We start from the raw sequence: 13,515 nt of genomic DNA on the forward strand, positions 1-13,515 counted from the left end.
CCTTGGCTCCAGCGGGAACACTCCCCCCGCCCCCCATCTACACCTGAGCTTCTGGGGTTTGTTTTCCATGTGCAGGCTAGGCTGGCACGGGACCATCACCATTCTCATCACCAGAGATGCCGTCAGGCCCACGGTCTGAATGCCTCTGTGTCTACTTCCCAGCAGCCGCCTAGTTCCTTTGTTGACAAATTCTGTACTTTCCAACTTCGTTATCAAGGTTTCTATTGGTGCTACTTCACGCTGGAGGTATGCTGCCGTCCCTGCTGTTCTGGCTTCTCCTGTTCCAGCACAGGGCACACCTTTGAGGCTACCTTGTGTGCAGCCAGCATCTGAGCCAGGGGGATGAATGCGGCTCTTAGGTAATTCACCAGCTGAGTGGCCTTGAGCAAGTCACCACAACTCACACCTCCCTGTTCTGCCGGCTGAACTAGGCCCAAGCCCAAGGCACGGGTTTTGGAGGGAACCGACAGCTGTCTGGCTTTAAGGGGCTTCTCCCTTGACCCCTTTCAGCCTCAGTATCTGGCAAGGAGGGCCTGCCAGCTATCTTTTTTTCTTTCTTACTTTTCAATAACCTACAACCCCCAGGGTCAAGCTCTAGCCTTTCTTCTCTGTAACCTTAACCCCTTGCCTCCTGGGTCCTGATTTCCTGTCTCCCTGCTGAGCACCCACATCCCTACTCGGTTTTACCTGCCCAGCCGCACGTGGGCCTGGGACCCTGCGGATGCCCCGTGGCAGCTGAACATTTCATTCCTGACTGGGGCTTCTCGGCTTGCTCCTTCACTCTGGAACCAGGGACGGGAGGGACTTCAGACAAACCTCACATACCTGTCAACTCCACTTTCCCTGGAGCTTGAGGCCAGCAATATCCCCTGCAGAGGCTTGGCAGTCCCTGTGGCCTGAAATCTCAGCCAGCCCACCCGGTGAGTGGCTGGAAGGGGGAGGAAGGAGGACGTAGGAAAGGCTGTTTCTGTAAACCTTTCCCCGCCACCAGGGGCGTGTTGCCTGCCTCCCACCCCAGCGGAGTAGAGTAGGGTGAGCTCCAAGGCTTCCAAACAAAATCTTTAGAAAAAGGAAGCGAGGAAGAGCACTCTGAACAGAGTAAACTGTTTCAAGAACCCAGATTACCAAAGATTTAAAGTAACAAATGCACTTTTAATAGGTCTATGGATAAAAACTACTCAGCGCAGGTCAGGAACCCAGGGCAGCCCCTACTTCTGTTGGAGCCATGCCCTGCACGGTCTTTGGGTCCGAGGTTAACAGGCTATTTGCATTATTTCATGTGATCCACAGTATTAGAAAAACAAGGCATTAGATCAGTTTTGATGAAATGCACTGCTGGCAGCCGAATCCGGTCCATTATATTCCATATTTTTTCTTTAGTTCTTCTACTTTGTTGATGTAAGCTTTCATGGCGTCTTCCTTGGAAGTCCCTGGAAGCAATCAACAGGATTGTCTGTCAGAGAGGCAGCATGGTAGAAGAGCAGCAGCCTGAAAGCCCTAGACAGCCCCAGTTTCATGCTCAGAGGCTCAGTTTCTCGCCTAGAAAGTAGGGTTTCTCTTACCTGCACCTCACAGGCAGTGGCCAGGATTCACCTTGAAATACTGAACAAGCTCGGCCCATAGTGACTGCTCCCTGAAGCACTGAACCCCTAATGTGTGTGCAGCTGTCCTGAGGCCCGTCATCGGCCTGCTGGCCATGTAGGAAAGGCTGGACACTCCAGACATGTCAGAAAGCCTGTCCATGGGGAGCCACAGTGACTCTCTTGGCCCTGCTTCCTCGGACTCTCATGGTTGGCTCTGCCCTATCAGGTATCTCTCTGCGGGGCTCTGCTCTGGTGGAGCTGCTACGTTGGCAGGGAGAAAGCAAAGCCAGGCACCCTCTTCTCCCCAGAAAGGAGCTGTGGGAAAAGTTTCGAGAACTCTGAGCAAAAGCGGCTGGGCCGTGGAGGGTAACGAGGCAGCTCTGTGCCTTCATGCTGCCAACCAAAGGGCACAGACCATACCCCTCAGAGACAGTGAACCCCGGGTTCCTGGATGCTGCGGTGAGGGAGAGACACTGGGAATCGGGGTGTTTTCTGAAACACTGCAGAGTGCCTGGGCACTGGTATACGAAAGGCCAGTGACAACGGGCAGTCAGCCGGGCATTCCTGCTCCTGTTCCTTGCAAATCCTAGGAGCGTAATTCTTGTATGCTGGCCTTTTCTGAATCCGAGGGTTTTTCACTTGCAGGAAGACAGAGGGCTTATTCAGCAGCTAGCTAGGCGAGAACACAAAAGCTGGCGGGCCCTTCAGTGCCAACTTGTGGGTCTTGCTGCTGCAGGTGGCACGTGATGAAGCCGGAGCTGGGATACTTCCTGCCTGCTGTTGCTTAGCAGAGAAAAGCTCCATTCACAGGGCCTACGATGTGCCAGCAGCTTGCCATGCATTAGCTCATTCCTTTCCTTTATGTGCCTTTCTGGCTGGAAGAGGGCTGCTTGGGCTAGGGGATTTGTTGCCTGCCCTTTCGAGGAAGAGGAGGGTGCAGGCAGGAAACGACTCTTCTTGTGAAGGTGCGGGCCATGAAACCACTCCAGGCCAAATATTCACACACCCTGCCCCTAGTCTGGTCTCCAGCCCCTCCCCTCCAGAAGACACCACTGCTCAGAGACAGTGTTCTTGGAGAAGGCATACACAGTATTAGGAGAGAAAGTAGGTGGCCCAGTTTTTTTCCATTTTGGCCAGGCCAGGCTGGTTTCAAGCATGTGCCTCACCCACTCTGTTTTCTCGCCTCACCCCTTTCACTCCATAATGAACAGTATTTCGTTACTGGGCTTCACAGACTAGGGACACTAATTATGAACAATTACCTTTCAGCTGATTCCAGGCATCCCACTTGGCCTTGCCTTTGAGATCCAACAGCCCAGGCCGTTCTAAAACAGGGGAAGGAAAGACATTAGATCTGCTTCAAGTTCTAATGGAGAACATCATTGACTCTCTTGGCCTGAACTCATCTTTCATTTCCCTGGTTCCTTCCAGGCTCTGCTATGGAGTTAAATGGGTCTAGCATAGTGAGTTCAGTCTTCAGAAACCCAGATGTACAGAAATCCAAACTTTTTAAAAAGATTTTATTTTATTTTTTATTTATTTGACAGAGAGAGGAGGGAGAGGGAAAAGCAGGTTCCCCACTGAGCAGGGAGCCCAATGTGGGGCTCAACCCCAGGACCCTGAGATCATGACCTGAGCCAAAGACAGAAGCTTAACTGGCTGAGCCACCCAGGCACCCCCAGAAATCCAAACTTAAGATCTAGAGAAAACAGGAAGAAAATTGTTCTCATTACAGCGCAGTTGTCTTAAAAGTTAAATAACTCCAAAATTCCTCCTTTTAAAAACCATAGTTAAAGTTTTTTTTTTTTTTTTTTTTTTTTTTTTTTTTTTTTAAACAAGCACTACATCCATTCATATGGCTTAACATTCAAATGCTGTCAAGGAGAATACTATAAGGTTTCCCTCCCACCCCTGGTCTCAGTCACGCAATTTCTCTCCTTCATGTTATTATTGCTATTGGTTTTCTGGGCTCCTCTTTTTGTGACTTGTCTGTTCATATCCTTGCCCCATTTTTCTACCAAGTTGTTGGTCTAATTCTTGTTAATCTGTGGGTGTTTTTTTCCCCAAAGGCAAAGCATTCTTCAAGTCAGGCCATGATTTTGTGCTTCCAGACCTGTCATCAGCTGCACTTGAGAAACACACTGGCTGCTTCCCTGCTGACCTATTTTACTGCTACACTGAGAACAAAGGCAAGAGGAGCAATCCTGGTACCCATGCCCTGGACCACTGTGCCTGAGAAACCTCAAGTCTCCACAGAGGCTTTCAGAACAGCATTCCCGGAAATGCCGGAAAGGGCGCCTGCGGAATCATCAACTAGGAAGAACGAGCACACTCCTGAAGCCCTTTTTGTGATGATGGACATGTACATTTGCACTAACTCAGGGCCACTGGCCACTTCTGGCCCTTGAGATGTGGCTTGTGTGACGGAGGACTGAGCTCTGGATTTTATTTAACTATTTTCAATTTAAAACTCAGTGTGGCTGGCTAATAGTGACGATCTGTGGGACAGTGCAGCCCTAGAATGAAGTGACGCCTCCCTACTCAGGAAGCGACAGATTCCCAAGCCAGTCTACGTACTCATGTAAAAGCAGGGCAGAGACCAGGGTCTGGGAAAATCCTGTTTGGCAGAAAAGCACGTCAGTCCCTCTGGTCACCCCCACTTCCTCTTTCCTTTCCTGCCCTGGGATGATATAAAGTTTATAAATCCAGCGCAGAACTCACCTTTGCCCCAACACTTCTCTCAGCTAAGCCCTTCCTAGTAACTTTGATTTGGCACTGCGCTGGGCACCATTTCCTGCTTCCAGACGGCTGGCAGCCACCTACCTGCTCCACTGCTCACCCCAAGCACAGTGGAATTGGCCATGCTCACCCTCCTGAACAAAGGAGGGGGTGATCTCTTTCTGTGCGGCCGTGGACACTGCTTCTGAGTCCCTGCCTAGATTGCATTATGCTGTTGCCTCAGTACACATCTGAGTTTCAGGGGCAGAATAAAAACTGTCCAAAGCCGGAAAGACTGTATCCAGAATACGGCAGTCTAAACTACTACCTCAAAGCTATACCAAGATTTTTTTCAACAGGGAAGAAACGGTTAGCAGGAACCGTTATCAGCAAAAATGCTTCTGACCGGCCACAGGAAGCTAGCTGCTTCTCTGCTCCTGCTATCAGGCTTGGCCTGGCTGCCAAGGGCTCTGACTTTGATTCTGCTGGTCTGGGGTGGAAGTAGTATGATTCAACAAAGCTACTACTGAGCTGAGAGCTTGGACTAAGTCTCTTCCAGGCTGGGGTCTCTGCTTCCAAAGATGGAAAATGTTAGTGATAACCAGTAAAGTCCTTCCAAAAACTAGGATTTGAACTCTGCTACCCGAGCCACCAAGAACAGTGCAGGGTCTATGAGCCCCATTCAGGGGCATGGTCTTAGCCTGGTGGGGGTGGGACCCCCAGGAGCTATTCCCATGTTCCATCTGAAGAGTAAGGCTTTGGCTGGTTTTGAGTGTGTAGTTCCCATAGATTAAGAGTTCCAGCACCCATCAAGGCTGCTGAGCCTGCCTTGATGAGTAGGGGCCTTCCCAAGCTCATCTTGGCATACCTGTGCTTTTTCTTTTTTTTTTTCCTAAAGATTTAACTTATTTATTTGACAGAGAGATAGAAAGACCCAGAGAACATAAGCGAGGGGAATGTCAGAGGGACAGAGAGAAGCAGCAGGGAGCCTGACATGGGACTTGATCCCAGGACCCTCCTGGGATCATGACCTGAGCTGAAGGCAGATGCTTAATTGACTGAGTGACCCAGGAGCCCCATACCTGTGTTTACGTCACCCACAGTTACTTGTTTGTAGTGGCCATAGATGAACAACATCTCATCATCTGCTGGCTTGGTCTTCAGGTGCTTAACATCCTCCGCAGCTTTGTCAAACTCAGCCTAAACATGAGGGAGACAAGAGCCCTAAATAGAGCTCAGTAATGGGGAGACACAGGTTGGAAAGGCAGCACTCCTGGGATGCCTGGGAGGAAAAGCAGTTTCTTTCTCAGCTCCCCAACAGGGCAGCTAGAAAAATTCAGCAAAACAAGGAGGGGAAGCACAGGTGTTCACTGGTTTGATGGACAGCTACATACTGGACCCGTCACCATACCAGGTACCAGGTGCTGGAAACACAGCGGTGAAGGAGGCATGCTAGAAGTGCCTGCAGTAGGCATACAAGTCACCAAAAAAGCATGGTCAACTGCCTGACCATCCCTGGGTCAGGGCGGCGTCCCAGTAAAGCCCCGACTTGTGCATAGAGCCAGCATGTTTGAAACCGGTGAGGGAGACGGGGTTTGAGCGCGGAGGTGTGGGCAGTGGTGTTTGTTGGACCCTCCACCCCCACCCGCCCTCTGGGACTGGGCATTCAGCACCGACCTCTATTTCAGTGTTCTGATTGGAGAGAGGTGAGAGGAGTTAGAGGTCATCCCACTCAGCTCAGTCTCCGCAAAGCGGCTACATTCGAAGGAGGAAAATGGCCTCTGGGTCACCTCTCCCCAAGCCCTCCTCTTCCTGAACGTTGGACACTCAGCCCCTATGTCCCCTGACCTCTAAGTTATCAGCGACGGCTTCCTCGCTTCCCCATTCTGCCTGGCGTCCCTACTCCTGCCCTGACCTTCCGGATGGGGAGCTCGGTCTCTGCTTCTTCCATCCAGGAAACCCTCTACCTGCCATCTTTTTACCTAGGACCCTAGCCTCTGCCCCCCGTTCCCGCTTCATCGCGAAGTACACCCCACGGGCAACTTTCTAGCAGTTGCGGGTGGGTAGCAGTGTCCAAACCCTGTAAGTTCCGCTCACAAGGCTCTGTGCAAAGAGTCAGAGCTGGGCACGAGTCCAGGAGGCACAGCGGGGTCGGAAAGGGAAAGTCCCTGCGGAGTTCTGGCTGGGGGATATCCCCCTCCCCCAGCCTGCAGCCTCGCCATACCTCTGCAGCCGGGATAGGTACGCTTTATACCTGAGACATGCTGGCGGTGTTTCGAGAAAACCGGCGAGCCCGCGGAGGCGGCGAAGAGTAGGAAACAGTAGCACACGACTCGACCCGCACCGCCTTTAGAGGCGCAGCCGCAGGCGGCTCCAACCCCTGCCAGGCCGGCGACGGGCAGCCAATCAAAAGCCAGCTTTAAGCTGCGGGGCGTGCCGCCGCCAAACCCGCCCGAACCCACGTGGGTTTGCTCGCACACGCGCAGTGAGGGACCGAAGGGGACGCCGGGTACAGGTGGGGCCCGCGGAGGACGGGAGTGCATGTGGGGTTCAGGGCTCGGCCGCTGTGGGGAGTGGACTGTAGGGGTAGGGGGGAGGGGCAGCGGCTAAAGAGTAGAGACTTCTAAATTTGTTTCATTCAGTCTTGTGTCTGGAGTGAGGAACCCGGAAGTTGCGCCTCTGTGCAAGTAACTTCTCTTGCCTGGGGAGGATGAGTGGGCTCCGCCCGTCACGGGGGTCTAGAGGAGACCCTACAGGTCGGGTCGGTGGACAGCCGCGCGGTGGTGGGATGCTGGACTGGTTCCCAGAAAAGCGAAGCCGAGGCCTCTTCTCTGAGCTTTTGGCCCGTTCTGTGACCTAGTAATCTTTTTTTTTTTTTTTTTAATTATTTATTTATTTATTTGTCAGAGAGAGTGAGCGCAGGTAGACAGAGAGGCAGGCAGAGGCAGAGGGAGAAGCAGGCTCCCTGCTGAGTAAGGAGCCCGATGCGGGACTCGATCCCAGGACGCTGGGATCATGACCTGAGCCGAAGGCAGCCGCTCAACCAACTGACCACCCAGGCGTCCCTGTGACCTCGTAATCTTAAGTTTGCAGTCCTGTGCTGCGCATCTTATTGTGGTACATTTCCTCCACCTGGTGCATGAAAGGCAATGCCAGTGCCTTATTTGTCTTTAACAAACTTGCCCTGGACCCGGTACCCAGCAAATGTTTGTTAAGTGAATGACTCTTCATTCATAAATGTTTGCTGAACTCTTAGCTACCTGACTTGGACTAGTTTAGACATTAATACAGCAGAGTAGAAAACAGATAAATTCCTGCATTCCTGCTACTTATATTGGGGATAATAGTTAACAAAATAAGTAGAAAATTTGTTAGGGGGTTAGGGAGTTGGAAGTTTACAGTTTTACATGGGAGGGGGAGGGTAACATTTGAGAAAGGCCCTCAGTGAGAGGAAGGAGCATTCCAGGCAGAAAACCAGTGTAAAGGTGTGAGCAGAGAGTGGAGGGAAAGAGTAGAAAGAGATGAGACTGGAGAGTTAAAGAAGTGTCAGACTGGCTAGATGATGCAGAGCTTGGCCTTTATAGGAACTATAGGGATTGGGACTTTTATTTTGAGATGGGAAACCAGAGGCTTTTAAGCAGAGGAGGATGAGATCAAGGGGAAGCACATCTTCTACACCCTCTACACCGGTAGAGGCTGGTGCTCCTGGTGGGAACAGAAAGGAGCAGCACAGGTGACAGGCAGAATTTAAAGTTGATGAGAATTTTCTGGTGGTTACAAAGCTGGGTTTAAGTGAGGTTGATTTGTTGCTTGCTTGTTTGGAATATACTCCACTTTCCCAAAAAACAAACAAACAACAACAACAAAAAACCAATTTTCTACATGGTAGTTTTGTGAGCAAGTGAGTCCACAAAAGTTGCTTAATGGAACTGAAGTATTTAACTGGTAAGGATTGTGGGTCCCATGGAGCATGGTGCTAAGTGGTTTTCCTTGCTACAGGGCCCACTCTAGGCCAGGTTTTGAAATAACTGAAGACATGCTCTTCAGCCTGTGTCCTGCTTTCTTTCCTCATTCCTCAGGGACCCATTTTTTGTGATTTCCACTTGCAAAAAATGCTGCCTTAAGGCCTCCATTTACTGTTTCCTAGGCAATTGGCACTTAGCTTTTAAAATAAAGAGATAACAAGCCAGCAACTGAGATTTAATTTTTATAGTAAATTTTAGAGAATATTTGGGGGTCAATAAATTGTATGAATTTTTAATTCAGTATTTCGATAGCATTGGAAAGGTAATTGCTCTTCATATCCCCAGAAAATGCAGCTATTTTTCGGCTATTTTTTTCAGCTTTTTTTTTTTTTTAAGATTTTATTTCTTTATTTGACAGAGATTACAAGTAGGTGGAGAGGCAGGCAGAGAGAGAGAGGGGTAGCAGGCTCCCCGCTGAGCAGAGAGCTGGATGCAGATGCGGGGCTTGATCGCAGGACCCTGAGTTCATGACCCAAGCCGAAGGCGGAGACTTTAACCCACTGAGCCAGCTAGGCGCCCCTGGCAGCTATGACTCTTAACCAGCCCCTCCCATCTGCCATTCTCTTGTTCTTTTGGGTGTTTATATTCAGAGGAATTGTAGCAAGCTGGGTGTGAGAGAGATGTGTGTGTGTGTGTGAGTGTGAGTGATATCTATGTGTGTATGATTCGCTCCTTTCCCAAGTACTGTTTCTGTCCGGCTGACATGGCGGGGTGGTGGTTTGGGCTGAGGTGAGACTTAGAGACCAGGGCTTGGGAGCAGGGGAGCAGGGACACTGGGGGAAGTGTCCTATGCTGGAAGGTGAGAAGACTTCTTTTTTTTAAAGATTTTATGTATTTGACAGCACAACCAGGGGGAGCAGCAGGCAGAGGGAGAGGGGGAAGCAGACACTCCTCTGAGCAAGGAGCCCAATATGGGGCTCATCCCAGGACCCTGAGATCATGACCTGAGCCGAGAGCAGATGCTTAACCCACTGGGCCACCCAGGCACCCTGAGAGAAGACTTCCTGAAGACTTACTTAAACATAAGTAAAGATAAAAACTGCTGAGACGACTCCTGTATCCCGTTTGGAAATATGATTATGGACAGGAGTAAGGAAGTACCTTAGGAAGATATCTTGATAATTACAGTCGGTTACTCGAGTTCTTACTCAACCTCATTAGAAGTATAAACACTTCTAAATCTGTTTTCATTTTGCCTGTTTCCCTGGCTTCTGGTTGCACATGACAGACCCTTGGTAAAATGCTTTGAAACTAGGTTGTTAGGTGACCCGAGCCGAAGGCAGCCGCTTAATGACTGAGCCACCCAGGCGCCCTGACAATACCATTTAAAAAACTTTATTTTTGACATGATGCACTAAAAAATGACAACAAGAAGAACAAAACAAAACAACCCAGCACCCTAATTTTTATTTTGAGGCAATTGTAGGTTCACATGAAGTTTTTAAGAATACATAGATCTCTTATACCCTTTTCACATTTCTCCCAGTGGTAACATCTTGCAAAACTATAATACATACCATAATCAGTACATTAACATTGAAATATTTAAGATAAACTTTCCATCATCAAGAAGCCCTTATATTATCCTATGCTAAGAAAATATGTGTGATTTTAAAAGGTTAAAGCTTTTGCAGGTGCCTGGGTGGCTCAGTTGGTTAAACAACTGCTTTTGGCTCAGGTCATGAACCCAGAGTCCCGGGATTGAGTCCCACATTAGGCTCCCAGCTCCATGGGAGTCTGCTTATCCCTCTGACCTTCTCCCCTCTCATGCTCTCTCTCACTTTCTCTCTCAAATAAATAAATAAAATCTTAAAAAAAAGAGATAGTATTTTAAAAAGTATTAAAAAAAAAAAAAGCTTTTGCAACTTTATTACTGGTTACATAAATTTGGCCATTACAATGTCCAAGCAATTGGGGGAAAAAATCAAGTAAGTGCTTGCTTTTATAGCAGTTCTCATTAAAAATATTCATATGAAAATGTCTATAAACATCATCACTTTGATTATAGTAGAGGTAGTATTGTGATAAATTGTTTAATGGGGGAAAGCTTTTCATTATTGAATATGATGTTAGCTATGTGTTTGTCATATATGGTCTTTACTGTCTGCTCTCTTCATTGAGAGTTTTTGTTTTAAACATGTTGAGTTTTGTTAAATGCTTTTTCAGCATCTATCAAGATGATCGTTATTTTTATCCTTCAGTTTGTTAATTTGGTTTATCACATTGATTTGTGGATGTTAAACTATAGGTGGATGCCTGGAATAAATCCCACTTGATTGTGGCATCTGGTCTTTTAATGTATTTTTGAATTGGGTTTGTTAATATTTTGTTTGGGATTTTTGCATGTGTGTTCATCAGGGATATTGGCCTGTAACTTTCTTTTTTGGTGATATCTGTCTGGTTTTAGTATCAGGGTGATGCTGACTTTGTAAAATGATTTTGGAAGTATTCTGTCCTTTCAATTTTTCAGAATGATTTGAGAAGGATGGGTACTACTAACTCTTTAAATGTTTGGTAGAATTCATCTCTGAAGCCATCTGTCCCTGGACTTTTGTTTTTTGGGAAATTACGGTTTAATTTCATTACTTGTAATCAGTCTATTCACATTTTTAAAAAAAGATTTTTATTTATTTATTTGACAGAGAGAGAGATCACAAGTAGGCAGAGAGGCAGGCAGAGTGAGGGGGGAAGCAGGCTCCCTGCTGAGCAGAGAGCCTGATGTGGGGCTCCATCCCAGGACCCTGAGATCTTGACCTGAGCTGAAGGCAGAGGCTTAACCCACTGAGTCACCCAGGCGCCCCTGTCTATTCACATTTTCTGTTTCTTCATGATTCAGTCTTGGAAGGTTGTGTGTTTCTAGGAATTTATCCATTTTTTTTAGGTTTTCCAGTTTGTTCAAAGTATTCTCTTTGATCCTTTTTATTTCTGTGGTGTCAATTTTAAGTCTTCTTTCATTTCTGAATTTATTTGGATCCTCTCTGTTTTTGTTTTGTTTAGTTTTTGATGAGTTAGTCTAGCTAAAAGTTTGATTTTATCTTTTCAAATAGCCAGCTTTTAGTATTGTTGATCTTTTGTTTTCTTACTGCTATTTATTTTTGCTCTGATCTTTATTAGGTACTACTAAATTTGGGCTTTGTTCTTTTTCTAGTTCCTTTAGGTTTAAAGTTAGACCATTCATTTGTGATTTTTCTTGTTTCTGGAGATAGGCCTGTATTGCTGTGAAATTCCCTTTTAGAACTTCTTTGCTGCCTCCCATAGATTTTGGAAAGTTATGTTTCCATTTTCATGTGTTTCAGATGTTTTTTGATTTCCTTTTGATTTCTTTGTTTGACCCATTAGTTATTTTTTCTGCATGTGTTTGTGTTTTTTCCAGTTTTCTTCTTGTGATTGGTTTCTAGTTTCATACTGTTGTGGTCAGAAAAAATTCTTGATATGATTTTAGTCTCGAATTTTGGAGACTTGTTTTTTGGGTCAACATGTGATCTGTCCTAGAGAATGTTTCATATACACTTGAAGAGAATGTATAATCTGCATTTGGATGAAAATGTTCTCTATATATCTATTTAGTCCATCTGGCCTAATGTGTTGTTTAAGGCCAGTGTTTCCTTATTAATTTTTCTCTCTGGATGATATATTCATTAGTGTAAGTGGGATATTAAAGTCTTCTACTATTATGGTATTATTGTAAATTTTTCCCTTTATGTCTGTTAATATTTGCTTTATATGTTTAAGGACTTCTATGTTGGGTGCATAAATACTTATGAATGTTATATCCTCCTGTTGGATTGACCCCTTCATCATTATGTAATACTCCTCTTTGTCTTTTGTTACAGTCTTTGTTTTAAGTTCTTTTGTCTGATACATGTATTGCTACTCCAGCTTTCTTTTCATTTCCATTTGCATGGAATATCTTTTTCTATTTTTTCACTTTCATTCTGTGTGTCTTTAGAACCAAAGTGAGTTTCTTGTAGGTCACATATAGATAGGTCTAGTTGTTTTTTTTTTTAACCCAGTCACCCTGTCTTGATTGATGCATTTAATCCATTTACATTTAAAGTAATCATTTATACCTATGTACTAATTGCTATTTTTGTTGTTTTTTGGTTGTTTTTGATGTTCTTCTCTGTGCCTTTTTCTCTTGATCTCTTCCCTTGCAGTTTGATGGTTTCCTTTAGTGTTATATTTGGTTTCCTTTCTCTTTATTTTTTTTGTGTGTGTCTGTTGTAGGTTTTTGGTTTGTTGTTACTCTGAGGTTCATGTTTGAGATATGTTTGTTTTAACCTGATAGTGCTTATGTTTGAGTGCATTCTATAAGTTTGTTCCTTTTTATTGCCAAGTAATATTCTGTTATGTGGATGAACTAGTTTAACAATCATCTGCTGAAGGGCATCTGTATTGTTTCCATTTTTGGCCATTACCAATAAAGCTGCCACTAGTCACTTATGTACAGATATTTGTGTGGACATATTTTCATTTTTCTGAGATAAATGTTCAGGAGTGCAATTCTGGGCCATATTGCCACTTCATGTTTGGTTTTGTAAGAAGCTGCCATTGTGGCTGCACCATTTTACATCCTTACTAGCAACAGATGAGAGATCCAGTTTTCCCACATCCTTGCCAGCCTTTGGTGTTATCACTCTTTTTTATTTTAGGTATTTTGATAGATTTGTAGCAGTATCTCATTGTGATTTTAATTTTCATTTCCTAATGGCTAATGGTGTTGAACATCTTTTCATGTGAATTATTTGCCATTTGTGTATCTCTTCTGTGAAATGTCTCTTTGTGTCTTTGTACATGTTTTATTTTTATTTTTTAAGATTTAGACATGGCAAGAGAGGGAACACAAGCAGGGGGAGTGGTAGAGGGAGACCAGGCTACCCACTAAGCAGGGAGCCCGATGCGGGGCTCTATCCCAGGTCCCTGGGATCATGACCCAAGCTGAAGGCAGATCCCCAATGACTGAGCCACCCAGGCGCCCCTCTTTGTATGTGTTTTAATTGTGTTTTTTCAGTGTTGAGTTTTGAGAGTTCTTTATGTATTCTGGGTACTAGTCCTTTGTTGGATATGTGGTTGGCAAATATTTTCTCACTGTTTTTAGCTTATCTTTTCTTCCTTTTCCAGAGTCTTTCATAGAGCATAAATTTTTTTTTATTTTGACTGAAATCCAACTTACCCATTTTTCCTTTTAT

The 13,515-nt window shown here is 45.8% G+C and overlaps 2 protein-coding genes across 2 annotated transcripts in view; one reads left to right on the plus strand and one right to left on the minus strand.

Moving 5' to 3' along the window:
- Positions 1-1,131: 1,131 nt before the first annotated feature.
- On the minus strand, positions 1,132-6,751 carry DBI (diazepam binding inhibitor, acyl-CoA binding protein). Its single transcript, XM_080799762.1, has 4 exons — positions 6,556-6,751; positions 5,384-5,501; positions 2,846-2,908; positions 1,132-1,430 (listed from the first exon to the last, which is right to left on the minus strand). The coding sequence occupies exons 1-4, from the start codon at positions 6,562-6,564 to the stop codon at positions 1,357-1,359; spliced, it is 264 nt and encodes an 87-aa protein (XP_080655888.1). The 5' UTR covers positions 6,565-6,751; the 3' UTR covers positions 1,132-1,356.
- Positions 6,752-6,774: 23 nt separating this feature from the next.
- The window catches only part of LOC308340083 (UPF0538 protein C2orf76 homolog), a 54,783-nt gene continuing 48,042 nt past the window's right edge, over positions 6,775-13,515 (plus strand). Inside the window, exon 1 of the mRNA XM_080799250.1 lies at positions 6,775-6,816. The gene's annotated coding sequence lies outside the window, so the exon portion shown is untranslated. The remainder of the gene's footprint in view (positions 6,817-13,515) is intronic.

Source organism: Martes martes (assembly GCF_963455335.1).
Source record: "Martes martes genome assembly, chromosome: 3".
NCBI lineage: Eukaryota > Metazoa > Chordata > Mammalia > Carnivora > Mustelidae > Martes > Martes martes.